Source organism: Lemur catta, chromosome 19 (assembly GCF_020740605.2).
Source record: "Lemur catta isolate mLemCat1 chromosome 19, mLemCat1.pri, whole genome shotgun sequence".
Classification (NCBI taxonomy): Eukaryota; Metazoa; Chordata; class Mammalia; order Primates; family Lemuridae; genus Lemur; species Lemur catta.
In genome coordinates this window covers 30,046,776-30,067,858 of record NC_059146.1, presented here as the reverse complement: position 1 = coordinate 30,067,858, position 21,083 = coordinate 30,046,776, and the positions used below count along the sequence as shown (strand labels likewise).

The window sequence follows — 21,083 nt, the reverse complement described above, 5'->3', positions numbered from 1 at the left end:
TGGGATCAGCGCTGGAGGCAGATGAATGCATTGATGACAGATAAAAGTCACCCATCTCCTTGTATTTAGCACCAATTTTATTGAGCTGGTTTGTTGGCCATGCCCAGCTGGGAAACCAGGAGAAACGCCAGAAGGTGGGGGTGGGTGGGGGCAGGGGCTGGAAGGGCTTTCCCTCCTGGCACGCCTAGCTCCAGGGGTCTGTACACTAGAGGGTCCTGGAGGAAAGGAGGTGTTCCCTGGCAGGAGGTGGGGGCCGGAACCTGGACTCTGAGAACTCTGATGGGAGAAGCAGCACCAGGAGAGGAGGAGCTGGTGGGCAGCGCAGGTGCTGTCGCTCAGGGTTGGCCGCCACCCGGCCCCGCAGCGGAACCCCAGATTCCCCAAAACAACAGAAAAGGTTTCCTTTCATGCCCCTGTGGGTCTCAGGGACAGAGTGCCCCAGCTGACCCCGGCTCCCTGCCAGCGACCAGCTTGCCCCCAAACAAACCGGCAGGAGTCACTGCGCCCCCTGTCGGCAGCTGTCCCCTCTACTGTGATCTGGGCGGCCTTTTGTTTCTTGACTCCTACCTACTGACGACCACGTGGGAGGAGACAATTTGCAGGCAAACCACTAACTACATGTCTCTGAGTTATTTCTTGACACGCCCCACCTGGGGAGCTGAGGAAGCTGCGAACAGCCTGGTGGGACCCCTGGTTTGTCACACGGCGTGAGCACTGCCGTGCTGAAACAGCAGCAAGTGGGGTTCCTGGGAGGTGTGCTGGGAACAGGTCATGTGGGATGTCCGCTGTCCCTGGCATCCTCTGATTCCCGGCTGCAGAGCCGCTCTTGAATGACAAGGTCTGGCAGATGGCAGTGCGTCCTGGAAGGCCCGATCCGGCCGGTCGCTAGGACAGACGGATCCTGACCCTCACGCTGGAGTGGGTCACAAGGGCGCCATAGTGCCCCACCCAAGAACGTGTATCTCTCCCGTACTGCTCAAAAGACACGTAGCGGATGCCTTTGCCGAAGTTGGTGAAGACGTGGGAGACCTGCAGGGGTGGGGAGTGAGAGTGTGAGGGCCTATGGGCCCCTTCTCTTCCTTCACCGCGACAGATAACTCCCCAAGGCCCTGCTCTAGGTGCTGCAGATGACAGCAGCGATAAAGTGGCAAAACCCCTTGCCCTGGTGAAGAGGACATTCCAGTAGGGCCTGCGTACTGAGGCAGGATGTGGGTAAGGGGCAAAGGACATCCTGCCGGGAGAGTAGCAGAAAGTGAGTGAGGTGAGCAAGCAGAGAAGGTGCCACTGAGGTGAGGTTTGGGCTGAGACCTGGAGGAAAGGAGGGAGCTATGTGGGGCTCTGGAGGGAGAGTGTTCCAGACAGTGGGGGGTGGGCAGCCAGTACAAAGGCCCTGCAGTGGGAGCATGCCTGGAGCAGAGTGAGGGGAGCAGTAGGAGATGGGGTCAGGGAGGTAATGGGCACAGCGTATGGGGCCTGTGTAACGAGGGCTCAATAATTTTTAGCTGTTGCTATTATAGATATCTATAGAGAGAGCTGAGAAGGGAGACTGAGCAGGTGAGAGGTGGGGTGTGTGCCTTGGAGCGGGTCAGGGCTGAGCTGGAAGGCAGTGTGGACCCACCTGTCGGCAGCCCCTCTCAGTCCACTGAAGGACCGGGTTGGGTGACGCCGAGAACTTGACCACTTCGTTTTCGTACACGTCCAGGAGGCGGACCCGGAGCCGGTAGACGCAGCCGCAGTTCTCTCGGGCGCCCCACCTGCCAGGTGGCAGTGAGCCTCCAAGCCCCGCCTCTCCGCCAGCTCTCTGGGTTGGGGGGGCGGGAGGCTGAGGGCTGGGCCTCCCTGTACCTCAGTGAGGGTCCTGCATGCACACCTGCACCGCATTTGGAGAGGTCCCGGCCTAGGAACCTCTGGGGGAGGGGCCTGGGTGACCCTGGGGGAGGGGCCTGGGTAGTCTGGGGTGGGGCCAGAGCCTGGGGGGAGGAGCCTGAGTGGTCGCGGGGTGGACTCTGGACACTAGTTGGGGGCGAGGGATGATGCTCTTGGGAGGAACTACTACCCAGGGGAGGAGCCTGGTGACCTTGGGGAAGAGCCCCAGGAAAGAGACTGCATTTTCTGTGGAGGAGTGAGAGCCTGAATGCTGTAGGGAGGAACCTGGGTGCTCTGGGAGGGGGGGAGTTCATCCTAAGCCCTCAGGCTCTGAAGCAGCCAGAGTCCCTGTCCCAACTGTGCCCCCACTGAGCCTCAGTTCTCAAGGCACAGTGCTCACAATCCTTTGGAGGCCTTGGGCATCCACAAACCCTTAGGGACAGTGCTGAGTTGGGGGTGATGAGGGGTGTCTAGTTTCAGAGCTGTAGGAAGCTAGTCAGGGGCCCCATGTGGACAACCCCGGGGATCTGCTGGGAAGAGGGTGGGGAGGAGTGCAGTGGGGAGAAGTGCAGTGGGGAGGCGTGCAGAGTGGGGAGGCGTGCAGTGTAGGGAGGCGTGCAGAGTGGGGAGGCGTGCAGTGTAGGGAGGAGTGCAGTGGGGAGAAGTGCAGAGTGGGGAGGAGTGCAGTGTGGGGAGGAGTGCAGTGTGGGGAGGCGTGCAGAGTGGGGAGGAGTGCAGTGGGGAGGAGTGCAGTGGGGAGGAGTGCAGTGTGGGGAGGCGTGCAGAGTGGGGAGGAGTGCAGTGGGGAGGCGTGCAGAGTGGGGAGGTGTGCAGTGAGGAGGCGTGCAGAGTGGGAAGGCGTGCAGTGGGGAGGCGTGCAGTGTGGGGAGGAGTGCAGTGGGGAGGCGTGCAGTGGGGAGGAGTGCAGAGTGGGGAGGAGTGCAGTGGGGAGGCGTGCAGAGTGGGGAGGAGTGCAGTGGGGAGGCGTGCAGAGTGGGGAGGAGTGCAGAGTGGGAGGAGTGCAGTGGGGAGGAGTGCAGAGTGGGGAGGAGTGCAGAGTGGGGAGGAGTGCACAGTGGGAGGAGTGCAGAGTGGGAGGAGTGCAGTGGGGAGGCGTGCAGAGTGGGGAGGAGTGCAGTGTGGGGAGGAGTGCAGTGTGGGGAGGCGTGCAGAGTGGGGAGGAGTGCAGAGTGGGGAGGAGTGCAGTGGGGAGGAGTGCAGAGTGGGGAGGAGTGCAGTGGGGAGGAGTGCAGAGTGGGAGGAGTGCAGAGTGGGAGGAGTGCAGAGTGGGGAGGAGTGCAGAGTGGGGAGGAGTGCAGTGTGGGGAGGAGTGCAGAGTGGGAGGAGTGCAGAGTGGGGAGGCGTGCAGAGTGGGGAGGAGTGCAGAGTGGGGAGGAGTGCAGAGTGGGGAGGAGTGCAGTGTGGGGAGGAGTGCAGAGTGGGGAGGAGTGCAGTGGGGAGGTGTGCAGAGTGGGGAGGAGTGCAGTGGGGAGGCGTGCAGAGTGGGAGGCGTGCAGAGTGGGAGGAGTGCAGAGTGGGAGGAGTGCAGAGTGGGGAGGAGTGCAGTGGGGAGGCGTGCAGAGTGGGAGGAGTGCAGTGGGGAGGAGTGCAGTGGGGAGGAGTGCAGAGTGGGAGGAGTGCAGAGTGGGAGGAGTGCAGTGGGGAGGAGTGCAGTGGGGAGGAGTGCAGAGTGGGAGGAGTGCAGTGGGGAGGAGTGCAGTGGGGAGGAGTGCAGAGTGGGAGGTCTGGGCTCACCAAGGCTCCACCCCTCCCTGACTCTGAACTGTGAGAGTATCATCACTTCCTCTGCGCCTCGCTGCAAAGGGTGCACAGCAACAGCAGATACCCAGGGGGTTGATAAGGGCTCGAAATGAGTCCCTGCTGCAGAACTGATGCCACCACTGCTAGTGTTCTGGGGCAGGTCACCACTCTTCACTCACCAGTCGGCCACACAGATCTCAATCTGGGTGCTGTCGAGCAGCTCCTGCCATACCCCCTCCATCACCAGGTCCACAAGCTGCCTCTTGAAGCACCATCTGGGAAGAGGAGATGGCAGGGGGTGGGGCAGACAGTCCTGGCACTCAAGTGCCAGGAACCACCTCCTTCAAGAAGGCTGACCGGATAACCCTTTCTAAAGCAGCCCTCAGAGTCTGCCTACTAGACATGATGGCCCGTGATGGGCTATACATCGCTCCCTGGCCTCTCAGATCCCTCCACCACTCTCCAGCCTGCTCTGGGCTCCAGGAGGCTGACCCATATCAAGCCTGCCCCTAATATTTGTGGGGCCCAGGATATAAGTACAAATGGAGACTACATACTAGACACCCGAGCAGGGAGTTCTGGGGCTTCCTTACAGCCTTCTCTGTCTTCCTGTTTCAGTAACTGCTTCCTACCCTTACCCCTGGGTGAGTCATAATGCCCTTTCCCCCATTACTATTAGTGCAGGGGTCTGCCCTACACCTCTGTAAACAGTCCTCTCCTCTAATTTGAATGTGCCATAAAAATAGATAGTGCAGTATTGGTGGAAGGACAAATAAGTTGACCAAGGGAATAGAACAGACCTAGGTATGTATGGGAACTTCATAAATGGTAGAGGTGGCACCACCATTCTATGGGGATTGGATAGGGATGGATTCTTTAGTAGATGGTGTTGGGAAAATTGGCTCAATATATATGGAGGAGGGAGGGGCATCTGGATCCTTACCTAACACCTCGTTCTATGTGGATTAAAAACCTAAATGTGAAAGATAGAGCTATGAGGTTCCTAGAAGAGAGTATACAAGAGAATATTGCTAGGATCTAGGAGTGGAGAAGGATTTTTTTAAACAAAATTTCAAGAACACAAGTTCTAAAGCAAAAAATAAAAGAGAGGAAGATGAATTTGATCATGTGAAAATAAAAGATGTCTGCCCAACAAAGAACAACGTGGACAAAGTTAATACAGATAGCGAGTAGATTTCTGCAATTTCCAAGATGGACAAGGGACATCTAGAATATACAAGGAATTCTTGCATGTCAGCAAGAAAAAGACATCACTCCTAATAGGAAATATGAACAGGCAATTTATGAAAGAGGAAAATTAAAAAGCTAACAGGCACATGAAGAGATGCTTAATTATTAGTAAACAGAAACATGCAAATTAAGACAGCAGTGAGATAGCACTTCACCCCTAATATACTGGCAACTACTAGAGAGCCGGATAATGCCACATTAGAATGGCTGCCTATAGGAGGAGGGGACAAGGAGAATGAGTAAGAGGTATGAGGATAAAAGAAAAGCAACCAGGCAATAAAACTGTTTTGGTGTCTTCACAGCATTTATCACAACCATAAGTTCTGGAGCCAAATCATTTACTAGATGTTGGTTACTGTCTGTGCCAAAGTTTCCTATTATACAGTGGGGACAATAATAGTATCTATGTCACAGGGTTGTTGCCAGAACTAAAAGTTATTAGTATGTATAAATCGTCTAGCATAGAGTAACCCCTCTAAAATGTTTGTTGCATTGTTGTCATTTTATTGCTTGTGTTTCATGTCTCCCCGACGCTACATCTAAAATGCAAATGAAACAAGAACAGGTTGCTAATCTTCCTGATTTTTTCCTTGTATCTCTGGCATATAAAACAGTGCCTAGTACCTGGCAGGCCCTCACAAAATATTTGTTGCTTGAATGAATGAAGGAAGGAAAGAGAGAGTAAAGGTAGGTGAAGGTGAGGATGAGGGCGGTGGGGTAGGGTCCCTCCCTCTCTTCCAGGCACTTGCCCCAGGGACCAGGGGCCACTCACTTGGGCCACTCACTCGAAAGAAGTCACGAAGCAGGTCTGGGAAGGAGCCCCGGGCACCAGTGTTAGGTTCTTTTCCACGGCCCAGCCGTTCCCGCCGTGCTCCACCTCCCAGCCTTTGAAGCCGTCTGTGGAATTCAATAGGGTTGAACAGATGACTGACTCGCCTGCCAGCTGGCCCAGCTGAGCCCCAGCCACCACCCAAGATGTCCCGCCCACCAGTCCCTCCCTTCCGCGCTCCAACCCCCGCCTCCCCGGCTTCTGCTCTGACGCCCCCTCTCAGTATCCTGCATTGCTGGTCCCACCCCACGGCCGCGTCACTCGGCCCCGCCCTTCTGTCCTGCCTCTCTTCTGCATCTCTGGCTACTCCACTTCTGCTCTGGCCCCGCCCCTACCACCCACCCAGTTTCCACGCCCACACATCCTGCCTCAATGTGGCCACCTCCCACCCCTGGCTCCTCCCTCAACCCCGCCCCCAGCTCCTCCAGCTGCCTTGCCCATTGGTTACATCTCTCTCAGGCTCTGCCCACAGCCCCGCCGTGGCCACGCCCACCGCTCTGCCTCTTGGGGGCGGACCTCCCAGGCCTCCCTGCAGTCTCCTCGGCCCCGCCCCCGGCACCCACGCTCTCCGCAGGAGTTGAAGATGAGGTTGCGGCCGAAGGGCGCGCGCAGACAGTAGCGCGCCAGAGCGCAGAGCGGGAACTCCTCGTCGTCCTCGCTGTCGGGCAGGCAGCGCTGAGCCACGGCGTAGACTGCGCGGCCCTCGGCGCTGCGGTCGCGGGCCAGCTGCAGCAGCCACACGGTGGGCCCGTCCACCACGTCGCGCCAGGCGCGGCACACCAGGCGGCACTGCGCCACTAACGCGCGCGGCGGCACGTGGCTCAGCACCTGCACGAGCAGCTCGGGGGGCAGCGCGTCCAGGGCCATGGGCGGGTCCGCCGGCAGCCGCCGCCGCGAGGACCGGGCGCCCATCTCCAGCAGCCGGCGTCCTGCAGGCCGAGAGGGGGCGGTCGATCGGCGGGTCAGCGCAGCCAGGCCACCCTCTGCCTCGCCTCCCAGGACGCAAGGCTCCTGCAGCTCGACCTATCCCATCAGGTCCGTGGGCGACCAGAGGGCTGCCATGGCTGTGAAGACCGAGGACCCAGTTCCCTCTTTGATCCTCGGCCTCTCCCCACTTTTCCCCCTCGGGTCAACAACCCCTGGTCTGACTGACCCCGTCCGGACTGCGGACCACAGCTTCCATCTGGCGCGCAGTCGTGTCAGGCTGAGTACTTTAATACCAGGCATATGCCATAAGCACACTGAAGACCACAAGAAAACCCCCCTGTGGAGGAAACCATTTCCACCTCATCTCTAATCCGTTCCAGCTCCTCCCAGTCTCCTTTAAACCTTTTCTACTCATGCTTTGCTCCCTTCCCATCCTGAAATGTAAGGTCACTAGCGACCTCCATGGTGCTAAACCAGTAGTCACTGTCCAGTCTTCGCCTTACTTGAGCTGTCAGCAGCATCGGATGGGAACTCCCTTTTCACTTGGCTCCTGGGACACCACAGCCCTCTGGACTCCCTGTCCCTTCTCCCTGGTGGCTCGTCAGTCTCTGTGGCTGGTTCTTCCTCCTCTCTCTGATCTCAAAAATGTGTGATTCGTCTTTGCATGTCCTCCATTTTCTATCAACACTCACGCCCTTGGGGATCTCACCCATTCTCATCACCTCTCACCCGCACCCTGCTCCTTGCTTCTTTCCTCCACTGTCTCTTCCTCACAAGCATCCGGGTCAGGTATGAACACCTGAGTTAGGTCGGGCCCTGCCGGGCTCCATCTCACTCAAGGTAAAGGCGAAGTCTGCCCTGTGGGCCACAGGGCCCCACAGAGTCTGCCTCCATCATCTCTGTCCTCTTGCTCTCGCTCACTCTGCACCAGCCGCACTGGCCTCCATGCCTCAGGGCCTTTGCACTGGCTGTTCCCTCCACCTGGATGCAGATGATTTCTTTGTTCGCTTCAGTACTTCTTTCACGTCTTTGCTCAAATGTCAACTTTTCCAAGAGGCCTTCCCTGGCCACCTTATTTACAATTTCAGAGCCTCACCACCATCACCTACTCTCTCTTCCCTGTTAATTACTTTGTACTTCTCTAGAGCTCTTATCACCATCTGACACACCACACAAATAACTATATATACTGTACTTATTTATCTTCTTAATTGTCCGTCTCTCCAGCCACATCGTAGTCACCAGAAGGGCTGAAAAGGTTTCCTTTGCATACTGCCTACCACAATGTCTACAACAGTGCCTGACACACAGTGAGTATTCAATAAAGCAATGTTAAATGAATGAATGAGTGAATGAAGCATCACATCAAAAACCCACTTCACTGATGAGGAAACTGACGTTACACAGATATGTAATGAGGTAAAACACCCTTATTTAATGAGAACTCGGCAACTAGCTTAAGACCTAGTGAGAAAGTCATTTCACTTCACTCAAAGGCACAACAGCTTAGCAAGGAAAGCACAGTTCAGGCTGAATATCCCTTGTTTGGAATGTTTGTGACCAGAATGTTTTGGATTGCCAAGCTTTTGATTTTGGAATATTTGCATTCCACTTACCAGTTGAGCAGTCCTAATCTGAAAACTTGACATTCGAAATGCTCCAAGGAGCATTTCCTTTGAGCATCATGTTGGGTTTTGGAGCATTTTTGGGTGCTCAAAATCCAGCCTCTCCTGGGTTCAAGTCCCAGCTACACTTATATGACTAAGGACAAGTCACTTCATTTCTTTGTGCCTCAGTTTCCTTTTCTGAAAATGGGGATATTAATGGTGCCTACTTCACATGGCTGTTGAGAGGGTGAAATGAGCTAATATTTGTAAAGCACTTAAGAAAAGCCCCTGGGGTCTCACAAGTAAGAATGGTATTAATTTAGTGTTAAACACTAAATTATGGTAGTTGCATTGCTATTACCCATTATAAAAAAGTGACAGCAACTATTTTAGCCATGACAGTTTTATCTAGTGACATTTACTGGCCCTTATAAAGCTGCTGTGCTTTGCATTCAGGCTGCATCCTCTCATTGAATCCCATCATCTTGTTTAATGGGCAAAACAACATTCTGAGAGTTCCCTGGGTTAAGAGGCTTCAGTGATCTAATGCTTGTTATCTGCCTGCACCCAGTAAGTGCTCCATTCAATTCATGTCAGCTGTTGTAATTTTTCAACAAATTGTTTAAGGTTTTGTTGGGAAAAAAAAAAGCCTGTATCAGGCAAGCAGTCTGTGGATACAGCAAAAATGTTGATATCATCTTTACTCCCACTACAGAGTGAGGTTGCAGAGACAGGCTTCAGAGGGACAAGGTTGTGCTTTACTCCAGGTGGTTAATAGTTGCATTAATAATTAGCTGCAGCCGGGCGAGGTGGCTCACGTCTGTAATCCTACCAGTCTGGGAGGCCGAGGTGGGAGGATCACTTGAAGCCAGGAGTTTGAGACCAGCCTGAGCAAGAGTGAGACCCCTGTTTCTACTAAAAATAGAAAAATTAGCCGGGCATGGTGGTGCACACCTGCAGTCCCAGCTACTAGGGAGGCTGAGGCAGGAGGATCGCTTGAGCCCAGGAGTTGGAGGTTGCAGTGAGCTGTAATGATGCCACTGCACTCTAGCCCGGCTGAGAGAGTGAGACTCTGCCTCAAAGAAAAACAAAATTAGCTGTGATTTATAAGTCCACCAGCTTGTCTGACATGGATGTGAGACTCACATGAATGAACCCCAAAACAGTATGTTAAATGAAAGAAGCCAGATAGAAAAGACCACTTATTATATGGTATACTTCTATGAAATGTCCAGAAAAGACCCACCTATAGATACAGAAAATAGATTAGTAGTTGCCTGGGCTGGGGGACTACAAATAGGCACGGGGATATTTTGGGGGTGATAGAAATGCTTGGTAACTGTGGTGATGGTTGCACAACTCTGTAAATTCACCAGTAACCACTGAATTGTCCACTTTAAAGGGTGGAATTTTATGGTATGTAAATTACACCTCAAAAAAGCTGTTAAGGGACGAGGAAGAGGAGACCAGACCGGACCAGACTGGAAGAGTATATGAGACCGGACAAGGAAGAGGAGAATAAACCAGACGAGGAAGAGGAGATGAGACTGGCTGAGGAAGAGGAGAACAGACAAGGAAGAGGAGACCAGACTGGATGAGGAAGAGGAGACCAGACCAGACTAGGAAGAGAGTGCTAAGTTCTTAATATGCAATACCTCATTCAGACCTCATGAACCATCCTATAAGATAGGTATTGTTCTTTACCTTGTTTACAGGTGAGGAAACTAAGGCTTAGAGAAATTATGTAATCTGCCCAAGGTAACACCTTAACTCATGAAACTGAGAATCAAAACCAGGCCTGACTCCAGAGTCTGCTCTTAGCCATTATGCAAGTCAGATACCTTCTCTCTGCCTAGATCCTGGTTCCCACAGCTTCCTGCAAAGCTGTCCTCAGGCTGGCCTTGGGGCTGAGCCACAGCTGCTGTCCTGCTGATTTCCAACCCCAGATTTTATTTTTACTGTGGATGGGGGAGGGGCACAGTCCTGGGCTGGAGGGCAGAAATTGGGCTTCTTGTGCTGTTCCATCTTTTCCTTCAAAAAATACTAACAGCTACTGTTTCCTGAGCCTTTAATTTGCTCCAGGCTTGTGGAAAGTGCTTTACAAAATCTCACAGAACCCTCAAACCACTCCATGAGGTCGGCACTGTTTTTCACATGGGGAAACTGAGGGTTGGAGGAGGGAAGCTGAAGGGCAGAAGGGGGAGCAGGAGTGACTCCATGACAGGCTGAATCTCCTGACACAGGCCTAAGTTTTGGTTTCCCCAAGACGGGTGGGCCTAAGTCACGAGTTCCCGGGACGGGTCCTCCTCTTCGCGCCCAATGACTCTGCAAAACAGCTGGGAAAGTATTGGGACGTGGAGCACCTTGGAGCCAACCAATCAGGAGACAACTCGATCAAGCCACCTTTGAAGGAGCAAATGAGTTAAGGGGGAAGGGGGAATGGTGTGCACAGCATACGTAACCCACTGAAAGGCATAAAAGCTTAGTTTTTACCCCAGGGCAGGGTCCTAGTTCATAAAGAGACCACTGCGTTGGTGCTCTGGGACTTGGACCCTGGCTCGAGCCAGCCAATAAAACTCCTTTGCCTTTTGCAGCCTTGGACTCTGCCATTCTGTTCCTGGGGCCAAACGGGGAACCGGTTCTAACATTTTGGGGGCTCGTCCGGGATCCCGAAACCCCAGGAACAGAATCCAGACCCAAGGAGGAGTTGGAACTTGAAAATCTGTATGGTACAAGGCCTTGCAGGTAGCTGGGTCTTGGGCAGTGGAACTCGTACGATGTGGAATCCCTACGGTGCAGGGAAATCCGTACGATGTGGAATCCGTACGGTGACCAGCAGAAGGCCTAGGCGGATGCGCTGGAGGGTCGCTGGTCGGGAGCGAAGGGAGAAGTCCCTCGCCCCCTTGGTAGGTTTCCGGTGTGGGCCGGTAAGGTCCGTTTGAGAAGGAAACCAAGTTGGCCATAGGGCCAAAAATCAGGGATTTGTGAAACGTCTTGTTGTCGTTGTCGATCCGTATTATTGTCTTGTTGCCATTGTTGTCCAGTATTTGAGATTTTGGTGTCTTCCGTATTCGAGTTTTTTGGTGTCAGTTTGTCGTTTGCTTCGTCGCTTTTGTCTGTGTTTTATGTTTCTCCTTCATTTATAGGACTGCGGAGTTGATCCGATGTGCCGAGAGAGGATTCCTGGTCCTGAAAATTCCTTGATTAGCGACAGAGTTAGATGCCTCTATTGTAGCAGAGGGAGCAAAGACGGGTGGATTAGGTCCCCTCGGCCAGTAACGTCTTCTTTTCCTCCGCAGGCCACACCTTCCCCTAAGTCCGCAACTCCGGCAGAGTCCCCGAACCCTGACTCCTAGGGCCACCTTTATGACCCCCCCGCACCCCCCCTCCCCCCGGTCTCTGAGGATACAGTGTTTTGGGTGCAGCTTATCCTCCTTTGCTCACTAGCTCTGGTGTTTGGTATTGTTCACCTCCAATGTACGCTGTTACACCTCCATCTTGGGGACCCCCACAGAAGTGTGCTTTTATATTCTTCTACTGGGTCGTGGTAGGAGTCCTAGCGTGGCTCCGGATCGACCCTCCTATGTAAAGAAGAGGTAAAGTCTGTCTGTCTGATTGAGTAAAGCGTGACTGTATGAGGTTCCACGGCTGCGGCTACGGAATCTGAGTGGGTCCTAACCTGCGGTTCTGTGGCGACGTCGTACGGCATAACGGTGATTCACTCCCCTAAAAAGGAGTGACCGGCCCGGGCTCTATACGGGTACACCTTAGCCAAGACGCGCCTAAGTTCCCGCGAGGGACGCAGCCAGGCGGACACCTGAGTGGACTCCCTTCCCCGTTTCCTTTGTGAGCGTGGGACAGACTCAGACAATGCCTCTGTCTATCCTCTGAGAAAGCGAAACCAAGTAGATCCGCTTGACGAGGAATCCAAACGGTAGCCGGCTAAAATCTCTGTTGTTTGTTGCTTCTTTGTTTGTCTTCCGCTTGACGAGGAATCCAAGCGGTAGCCAGCTAAAATCTCTGTTGTTTGTTGCTTCTTTGTTTGTCTTTTGTTTTCCAACGGGCGGGAGGCACCCCGAGAGGGGATAAGTCCGGGGCCACTGGGCGGAAAGCGTTTTCCAACGGGCGGGAGGCACCCCAAGGGGTTAAGTCCGGGGCCGCTCGGTGATTATTCTGCTTCTATTTGTCTGAGTTTTAGATGGTTAGCACAGGACCGGTCTAGTATTGTCTGTTTGTGCCTTTGTGGATTTCTCTTGAGTGATATTGGCCAATTTATGAGAAAAAGACCAAGAAACGGGTCCAGACTCTTAGGTCAGGCGTGTGATTGGAATTAAATGCTTACTGTGTGAGTGTCTGTAAGTGTGACTAATGGTGAATGAGGTTCGTGAGTGAGTCTGCTGAGCCGAGGTGCTGCTGAGTGGAGCAGCCCAACAGCTTCTCCTTTTTCTATGGCCCTCTCAATCTCTGGATTTACAATCTCCTGGTTACAGATTGTTCTTTGGGGGCTCCCTTCCCTGTTGGCGCTACTGCTTGGTATTGGCTTGTATGCTGTGACCCCTCAATCCTGGGGACCTCTAAAGAAAGCTGCCTTCACACTTCTCTACTGGCTCTTGGTGGGACTCCTTGTGTGGCTACAAACTGCCCCCCCCTTTCTAGTGGCTTTGTGTCATTTGATGTCTTTTGAGCATTTTCATTGCCCCCTTTTGATTAATAACCCTTTTTCTCCTCACATGACTCAGGAGGACGGGGCGTCCTCTGAGGCCCCACCGTGGAAAGAAATAAAACTAAAACAGGGTCTGACCAAGGCCAAGACCTGCTGCCCATTTTGTGCAAGGAACCAGAAAAAACCAGTGGGCAACAAGAGCGGGCAGCAGGAACTCACCGGTGACGCCAGATCAGCTGGTGGCACCAAATCAGACCAACTAACGGTGTCTGTTTCCTTGTAGGAGTGCTGTGTGGACATGGGACAGACACCATCGACTCCCCTGTCCATTTTTGTGGGCCATTTTAAGGATGTTAGGGAAAGGGCGCACAGCCTTTCCCTAAAAGTAAAGAAAAAAGAAATTCATCACCCTGTGCGAGGCGGAGTGGCCGACCTTCGGGGTGGGATGGCCACGGGGAGGGGCATTTGATGCTGAGCTTATTGAAAAAATAAAAGGGGTAGTCTTTGGTCATCACAGCCATCCAGACCAAGCCCCCTATATTATAGTCTGGCAGGACTTGGTCCAGGATCCGCCACCTTGGCTAAAGACCCTCCTGCCAGCATCAAGGAAGAAGACAAAAGCCCTAGTTACCAAAGAGCCCACCTGGGACGATTGTCAGCAACTACTAAAAGTTCTCTTCACCACTGAAGAGAGGGAAAGAATAGAGGGGGAAGCACAAAAACTGGTTCCAGGAGATGATGGCAGACCCACCGCTAACCCAGGGATCACAGACCAAGTGTTTCCACTGGAACAGCCACCCTGGGACTACAATGAGGCTGAAGGTAGGGAGCGTCTCCGGGTCTACCGCCAGACTCTGATGGCCGGTCTCCGGGCGGTGGCACGGAAGCCGACCAATTTGGCTAAGGTAGGGGATGTTCGGCAGGGGCCCGAGGAGAGTCCAGCGGCATATCTAGAGAGGATTATGGAGGCTTTCAGACAGTACACTCCCATAGATCCTACTGCAGAAGAGAGCAAGGCGGCAGTAATGATGGCTTTTGTTAACCAGGCAGCCCCTGACATTAGGCGTAAGGTGCAGAAAATAGAGAGGTTAAGTGAGAAAACTCTGAGAGACCTGCTGGAAGTGGCAGAAAAAGTCTATAACAATAGGGAGACGCCAGAAGAGAAGTTAGAAAGAATAAGACAGGAAGATAGGAAGTTCCAGGTGGGTGAGGCGCGTAAGGCAAATAAGGAGATGGCCAAGATCCTACTTGCAGCCATGGAAGGGGGTCAGTTTAGGGGCAAACGGCCGAAAACGACCTCGGAGGGAGAGGCTAGGCAAGGATCAGTGCGCACACTGCAAAGAGCAGGGACATTGGGCTAGAGAATGTCTCAAGAAAAAGGGGGGTGCCCAGAAAGGAGAGCATTGCTTAAGAGAGTCTTACTATCGGGGCAAGAAGAAGATAGTAAATAGGGAAGACGGGGTTCGGACCCCCTCCCCGAGCCCAGGGTAACCTTAAATATAGAGGGCAACCCAGTCAGTTTCCTGATAGACACAGGGGATGCTCAGGCAGACGCTGGGACCTTGGAGGCGGCCGGTGGCGTACCTGTCCAGAATGCTAGATCCAGTGGCAGCAGGATGGCCGGCGTGCCTGCGGATCATTGCAACTACTGCTTTGCTGGTCAAAGACACCAACAAGCTCACCCTGGGACAGCATCTGCAAATTATCACCCCTCATGCCATAGAGGGGATCCTGAGACAGCCACCAGGGCGATGGATTGCAAATGCGAAGTTGACTCACTACCAGGGACTCCTGTTGGATGCTCCTCGCATCGAGTCCCGGACTCCTGCCATCCTGAACCCAGCCATGCTTCTGCCAGATCCTGAGCCAGCAACGCCTGAACATAGCTGCCTTGAGATCCTGGCCGAGACCCAGATGGCCTGGAGTGACCTGCAAGACCGCCCCCTCGCAAACAGCGACCTGACCTGGTTCACGGATGGGAGCAGCTTCGTCCGGGACGGACACAGGTATGCAGGGGTGGCCATAGTTGATGAGCAAGGCAGGCTTATCTGGGCCACGCGCCTTCCACAGGGGACCTTGGCCCCGAAGGCTGAACTGGTCGCATTGACAGAAGCCCTTCGCCGGGCCCAGGGGAAGAGGCTGACGGTGTATACTGACAGCCGCTATGCCTTCGGGACAGTGCATATACACGGAGCCCTCTACAGAGAAAGGGGCTTCGTTACAGCTGAAGGCAAAGAGATTAAGCACAAGCCAGAGATACTCCAACTACTAGAAGCCATCCTGTTACCCAAGGCAGTGGCTGTAGTCCATACCCTGGGGCACCAGAGGGGGGACTCCCTTGAGGCCAGGGGCAACCGGGCCGCGGACGCTGAGGCAAGAAGGGCTGCGGAGGGACCGGTACTAACCGATGTTCTGCATCTGAGCTTGCACCCCCTGGGCTGGGGAAGATGCCCCCCCAACCGGACTATTCCAGCATGGACATAAAGTGGGCCACAGAGAAGCTGCAGGCGACGCCGAACAAGGACGGCTGGTTCCAAGACGGAGAACATCACCTGATAGTCCCTGAGGCCTTAGGGAATCACCTACTAGGGCACTTGCACCACACAACGCATCTTGGCAAGAAGAAGATGTTACAGCTGCTGGCCACGGCAGGACTCAGATTCAAATCACAAGAGAAGACGGCAGAGGACATTGTCAAAAACTGCCGTGTCTGCCAGGTTATGCAGCCAGGGAGGATCAGAGGGACCCATGCAGGTACCAGGGAAAGGGGGAGGCAACCAGGATTATTTTGGGAAATAGATTTTACAGAGATAAGACCAGGGAAATATGGGTAGAAATATTTACTGGTCATGATAGACACCTTCTCAGGGTGGGTAGAGGCTTTTCCTACTAAAGGGGAAACTGCTTTAATAGTGGCAAAGAAAATATTAGAGGAAATAGTTCCCAGGTATGGGCTGCTGGAGAGCATAGGGTCTGACAATGGGCCAGCCTTCACAAGTCAAGTTAGTCAGGGGCTAGCCCGGGCTCTGGGGACAGATTGAAAATTACATTGTGCATATAATCCCCAGAGCTCGGGGCAGGTAAAAAAAAAATGAACAGAACCCTAAAGGAGACTTTGACTAAATTGGTCCTGGAGACTGGCAGAGACTGGGTGACCCTCCTTCCCTTCGCCCTGTTCTGAGCCCAGAATACCCCCTATCATTTAGGCCTAACCCCCTTTGAGATTGTAGACGGTGCTCCTCCACCTGTAATACCAAAAATGATCTCTGGGGCTCTGCCTGAAAACCCTAAAAGAAGTGCTGCAGGCTGTACAGGCCCTGCAACGAGTTCAGAGCTGGGTCTGGCTTGCCCTCCGAGCCTTTTATCAGGCCACCCGACAGGAGGGAAAAGAGGTTGACGGGCACCCCTACCAGCTGGGAGATTGGGTATGGATAAAACGGCACAATAGCCCCGATTCCCCAAGACCATGAAGTCACGGGACCGGGGCGGGACTGGTGGAATAATAACTCATATGGGGGAGGTGGCAGTGGTATGAGGGAACGGAGAGTATCCATGAATAGAAATGGGTTTTATGCATGTCCAAGGTTTAGAACCGGGATAATAAGACGCGAGTGTGGGGGAGTCGGGTCTGTCTTCTGCGCAGACTGGAAGTGTGTGACAACCAATGACAGAGAATGGAGTTGGCAGGTGCAACCTCTTTTCATTAAAATGTCTTTTGTCCAGCCATGCTCACGAGTCAGGTATGCCTCTAACTGTAACCTAATACGTGTAAGGTTCACAGATGAAGGAAAAAGGGACAGGCGGTGGGTCTTGGGACTATCCTGGGGAATATTTCTCTATCAGCGCCCAATATTTGGCACTATAATACAGTTTAAACTAAGAGTTTCTCCCATCTCAGGTGCTGTGGGACCCAATACAGTGCTGGGGGAAAAACAAGACAGTACCAAAGCCTAAAAATGAGAAAAGTAAGAGACCCCATGTACGAGCAAGAGTGCTTGTAGGAACAAGAAAAAGGGGGGAATGAAGGGCAGAAGGGGGAGCAGGAGTGACTCCATGACAGGCTGAATCTCCTGACACAAGCCTAAGTTTTGGTTTCCCCAAGACGGGTGGGCCTAAGTCACGAGTTCCTGGGACGGGTCCTCCTCTTCCCGCCCAATGACTGCAAAACAGCTGGAAAAGTATTGGGACATGGAGCACCTTGGAGCCAACCAATCAGGAGACAACTCGATCAAGCCACCTTTGAAGGAGCAAATGAACTAAAGGGAGCAAATGAACTAAAGGGGGAGGGGGAATGGTGTGCATAAAAGGCATAAAAGCTTAGTTTTTACCCCAGGGCGGGGTCCTAGTTCGTAAAGAGACCACTGCGTTGGTGCTCTGGGACTTGGACCCTGGCTCGAGCCAGCCAATAAAACTCCTTTGCCTTTTGCAGCCTTGGACTCTGCCATTCTGTTCCTGGGGCCGAACGGGGAACCGGTTCTAACAAAGCAACATGCCCAAAGTCACCCAGCAAGTAAGTGGCAGAGCCGCGTCAAAAGGCAAAATGACACAACAAATTTAGATCTAGCGGGATTATAGTCAAGATTCATGAATGGGTCAGCCTCTAAGCTACAAAATGGAGTGAGAGCTTCCATCGGGCAATGGCAGCAAAGTGGGTTTTTAACATCGGAACAAATCACATAATAGAAAAAACCCGATTGGTTGACATCCGGTTACTCCAGGTTGCTTTTTTGTAAGGGTTAAAGCAGAGGGGATTTCTTTCTTATGCTGACTCAAGTACACTGGAATCTCCTGTTTTCTAGAAAAACTGGCCCCTTTGGGAATCCATCTGCTTCCTTAAAGTTTCAGTTTGATTACGTAGCATTTATCATGAGTGACTCCATTTTGGTTTGGTCTGGTAGGCTGAAGCCAAGTCCAGAACAATGGCCTCCCTCAGTTCTGTGTAGCAGCCAGGATTTGGATCTCGGTGCACAGAGTTTGTGCCACTGTGCACATCTCTTCCATCTCTTTCTTCATTTCAAAACCATCTTACTTAATTTTCTCCCAATTTTTACTATAAAAATTTCATCATATAGAAAAGTTGAAAGAACTGTCAAATCAACATCTCTATATGCTCCACGTTTTGCCATATTTGTGTTCTTTTTCTCTCTTTGATGAACTCTTAAATATTTCCACATGAATCTCCTAAGAAAGAACAAGGACATTTTATAAGTCTACAAGATGATCCCACTTAACACCAAGAGAAATCCATTCTGCTATCTAATAATACCCACTCCACGAAAAATTTCCTGCATTGTCCCAGAAGGTCTTTTGTGGCTGGCTGTTTCTTCCTAAGAAGGTCCCCACCGGGGCTCAAACACTGCCAGGGCTGGTCAGGTTTCCTTAATCTCTTTTAATCTCAAACATTGCCTTCTCTGTTTTTCTTAAAGAGATTGTATTATTTTATCATAGAAAAAAAATTAAGCAGACTCTTTTCTATTTGATTTGTAAGCCATAGATATATAATTTGATTGGATAAAATGATTCACATTTAAATAAATACAAAAATTTAATTTAATTTTTTATTTATTTAGAGATAGGGTCTCCCTCTGTCACCCAGGCTGGAGTGCAGTGGCCAGAGCATAGCTTACTGCAGCCTGGAACTCCTGGGCTCAAGGGATCCTCCCACATCTGCCTCTCAAAGCGCTGGGATTACAGATGGGAGCCACCTCGCCGACATATATTTTTAAAATATGTCTTTATAAGCAGGCTTCTCAGCCAGGCTTTACAAAAAGGCCTGTGTATATTTAAGGCAACCAGTAATGCACATTTAGCTGGCAGGGGGTGGGGGGGGGTGGAGGGGGTGCGGTGGGCAGGCATCTATATTCCCAGCTACTCAGGAGGCTGAGGCAGAAGGATCCCTTGAGCCCGGAAGTTCAGTCCAGCCTGGGCAACATAGCAAGACCCCCATCTCTTAAAGGGGGAAAAAAAAGAAATACATGTTAAAAAAATTATTTTGTGTTATAGAAGTAACCAGTAAAAAGTTAAAAGTAATGCTGTGGTTACATAGGGAGGTGATTACATAGGGAGGACAAAAACTGTGGAGATGATAAGAAAAAAATTGTCTCCTAATTTTAGCAAAGGATTGATGGACACATTGCATAAAAGTTGATAAAATAAGAAATAACAATCCAAAAATTTTGCTTTAAAGATTTGGAAATAAATACCAAAGGAATAAAAAGCAGAGAAAGTTAAAAATGATGCGCCAGCCATCACAAGTCAATTTTGCCATTTTTGAAAAGTAATTTAAGGCTGGGCATGGGTGGTTCATGCCTGTAATCCCAGCACTTTGTGAGGCCAAGTGCAGGAGGATCACTTGAGGCCAGGAGTTCGAGACCAGCCCAGGCTACATAGAGAGCACTCATTTAAAAAAAAAAAGAAAAACAGAAAAAGAAAAGTAATTTAAACACAATAAATTTTAATTGGCTGCCTGGGATGGGGAATAAGGGGGCAGCTGTTGTTTATAGGACTTGTTTTTCATGCAAAGCTCTGTATGTTCTAATTGTCTTATTCTTGTGTATTACTGGAACATTTAAAACATTATCATTTATTTTAAAACTAGATTCGAAATATTTCAGTCTTTCAAAATATGGAGTAAATAGATGCTGTCTAAAGTTGAAGGAACAAGATCTAGAGCGTTAAAAAAATATTACTGAACGTTGCAAAAATAACAGAAGAACAAAATTTAAATCGAGAGAAGCGGCCACAGCTAAACACATGCTGTCCCCAAGCTGCTAAATCCAGAGACGGTCCCCTAAGACTTCTGATTCACAGATTTTGCGAGGACACTGCCAGCCAGAAGAAAGAAACTCTTCAAGGGTAAACAGTGGTCGGGCCTTTCCCGGGGCTGCTGTGCACACGTGTTGGTCGGGAGCATTTTTAAGGGGTTTTTAATGGTGGCCTCAGCAGAGGAGAGGCGGGGTGGAGAGGCGTGGGCGTAGGAAAACCCGTTTTCAAAGCAAAACCTTTTCAGTACGATCTGGGGCTTTCTAACGTGTGTTTGTAGAACTCTGGGTTTAAAGGAGTCTCGAGCCGAGGGAAGGCCGGGGAAGGGACGCTGGGGTTACGGGACTCCCCGGGCAGGGCCTGGAGCTGGAATCGTTCCACCCGCGCCCCAGCTGCGGGTGAGGACGCGACACTCGGCTCCCGACCTGGGTCCCCCACTGTCCCGGTGCTCACCTGGCAGCCTGCTCGGAGGCGGCGGCAGGCTAAGATCTCCTTCCCCGCCTTCCTCTGGGAGGCAGTTGGGGGGCTCCCCGGGATCGGCCCGGCCCAGGGAGCCCCGGGACCGACAGTCTGGGCGGTCAGTCCTCTCCCCGGGTGGTGGCGATTGAAGGCGGCGCGGGGGGCTGTGGGCCTGCGATCCCGGCGGGCGGGTGGGCGGGGAGGCCGCCCCTGCTCCGGGCCGCGGCGCCGGGCGGGAGCGAGGGCGGGGCCGGGATCCGGGAGGCCCAGCTGCCCCGAGGCCGGCGGGGAGGGGAGCCAGCCCCCGCGCTCCCAGAGCTGGGCCCCCCTCCCCCGCGAGATCCCTCACTTTCTCCACGTGGGTACCCGCGATCTGAGACCCGGGTCCCCTGGCGCACACCCCAGGCACTTCCTCTGGGCGAATTCCACGTCCTCGGAGCCTCCAGCCGCCGGGGGACTGCTCTTAGCTCTCCACCTCCAAACCTGCCCAAATCCTGCTTCCTTCTCATTCTGGCCTCTGCCTAAAGCCGCCTCCACCTTTCATAACATCTATGGGGTCAGGCACTGCTTCTCCGCTAGTAAGTGGCTTAAGCTGTGACCTCCCACCTTCGGCCTGACTTGAAACACTTGGATAAAAGTCCCTAGGGACTTTGTCGTAGTTACGGTACGTCCCGAGCACGAGATTCTCAGAAGCCTGGGCCTGTAATTAAACGGAACCCCTCTGCCACACATCTGTCCTGTAGCAATGACACACCTGAGCCCTCCTACTGTAGGAGCCACCCCCCCAACCCCCAGCTGTAGACAACTGAATTAATCTGGAAGTTCAGTATCAGTGAGGATCGGTCCACGACCTATATTTCTCCCTTTATCTCTGCCCTTGGGCCTTCACAGTTCCTTCTGATTGCCGGATTGTTCCAGGGACCCCAAGGTGATTGACCTCAGACACCCCAGAGCCAAT

General features: G+C 52.5%; 1 protein-coding gene across 1 annotated transcript; it reads right to left on the bottom strand.

Moving 5' to 3' along the window:
* Positions 1 to 800: 800 nt before the first annotated feature.
* Positions 801 to 20,338, bottom strand: LOC123624358 (F-box only protein 17). Its single transcript, XM_045532066.1, has 6 exons — positions 20,120 to 20,338; positions 6,271 to 6,636; positions 5,664 to 5,775; positions 3,807 to 3,902; positions 1,619 to 1,754; positions 801 to 1,029 (listed from the first exon to the last, which is right to left on the bottom strand). Exons 2-6 carry the CDS (start codon positions 6,617 to 6,619, stop codon positions 886 to 888), a joined length of 837 nt encoding a protein of 278 aa, XP_045388022.1. The 5' UTR covers positions 6,620 to 6,636; positions 20,120 to 20,338; the 3' UTR covers positions 801 to 885.
* Positions 20,339 to 21,083: the final 745 nt, after the last annotated feature.

Excerpts from the sequence above, each read along its gene's own strand:
- LOC123624358 (XM_045532066.1), bottom strand. The coding sequence starts at position 6,619 with ATGGGCGCCCGGTCCTCGCGGCGGCGGCTGCCGGCGGACCCGCCCATG. Across the intron at positions 5,776-6,270 it reads CTTCAACTCCTGCGGAGAGC|ACGGCTTCAAAGGCTGGGAG; the intron begins GTGGGTGCCGGG and ends TGAATTCCACAG. Across the intron at positions 1,755-3,806 it reads GAGATCTGTGTGGCCGACTG|GTGGGGCGCCCGAGAGAACT; the intron begins GTGAGTGAAGAG and ends GCCACCTGGCAG.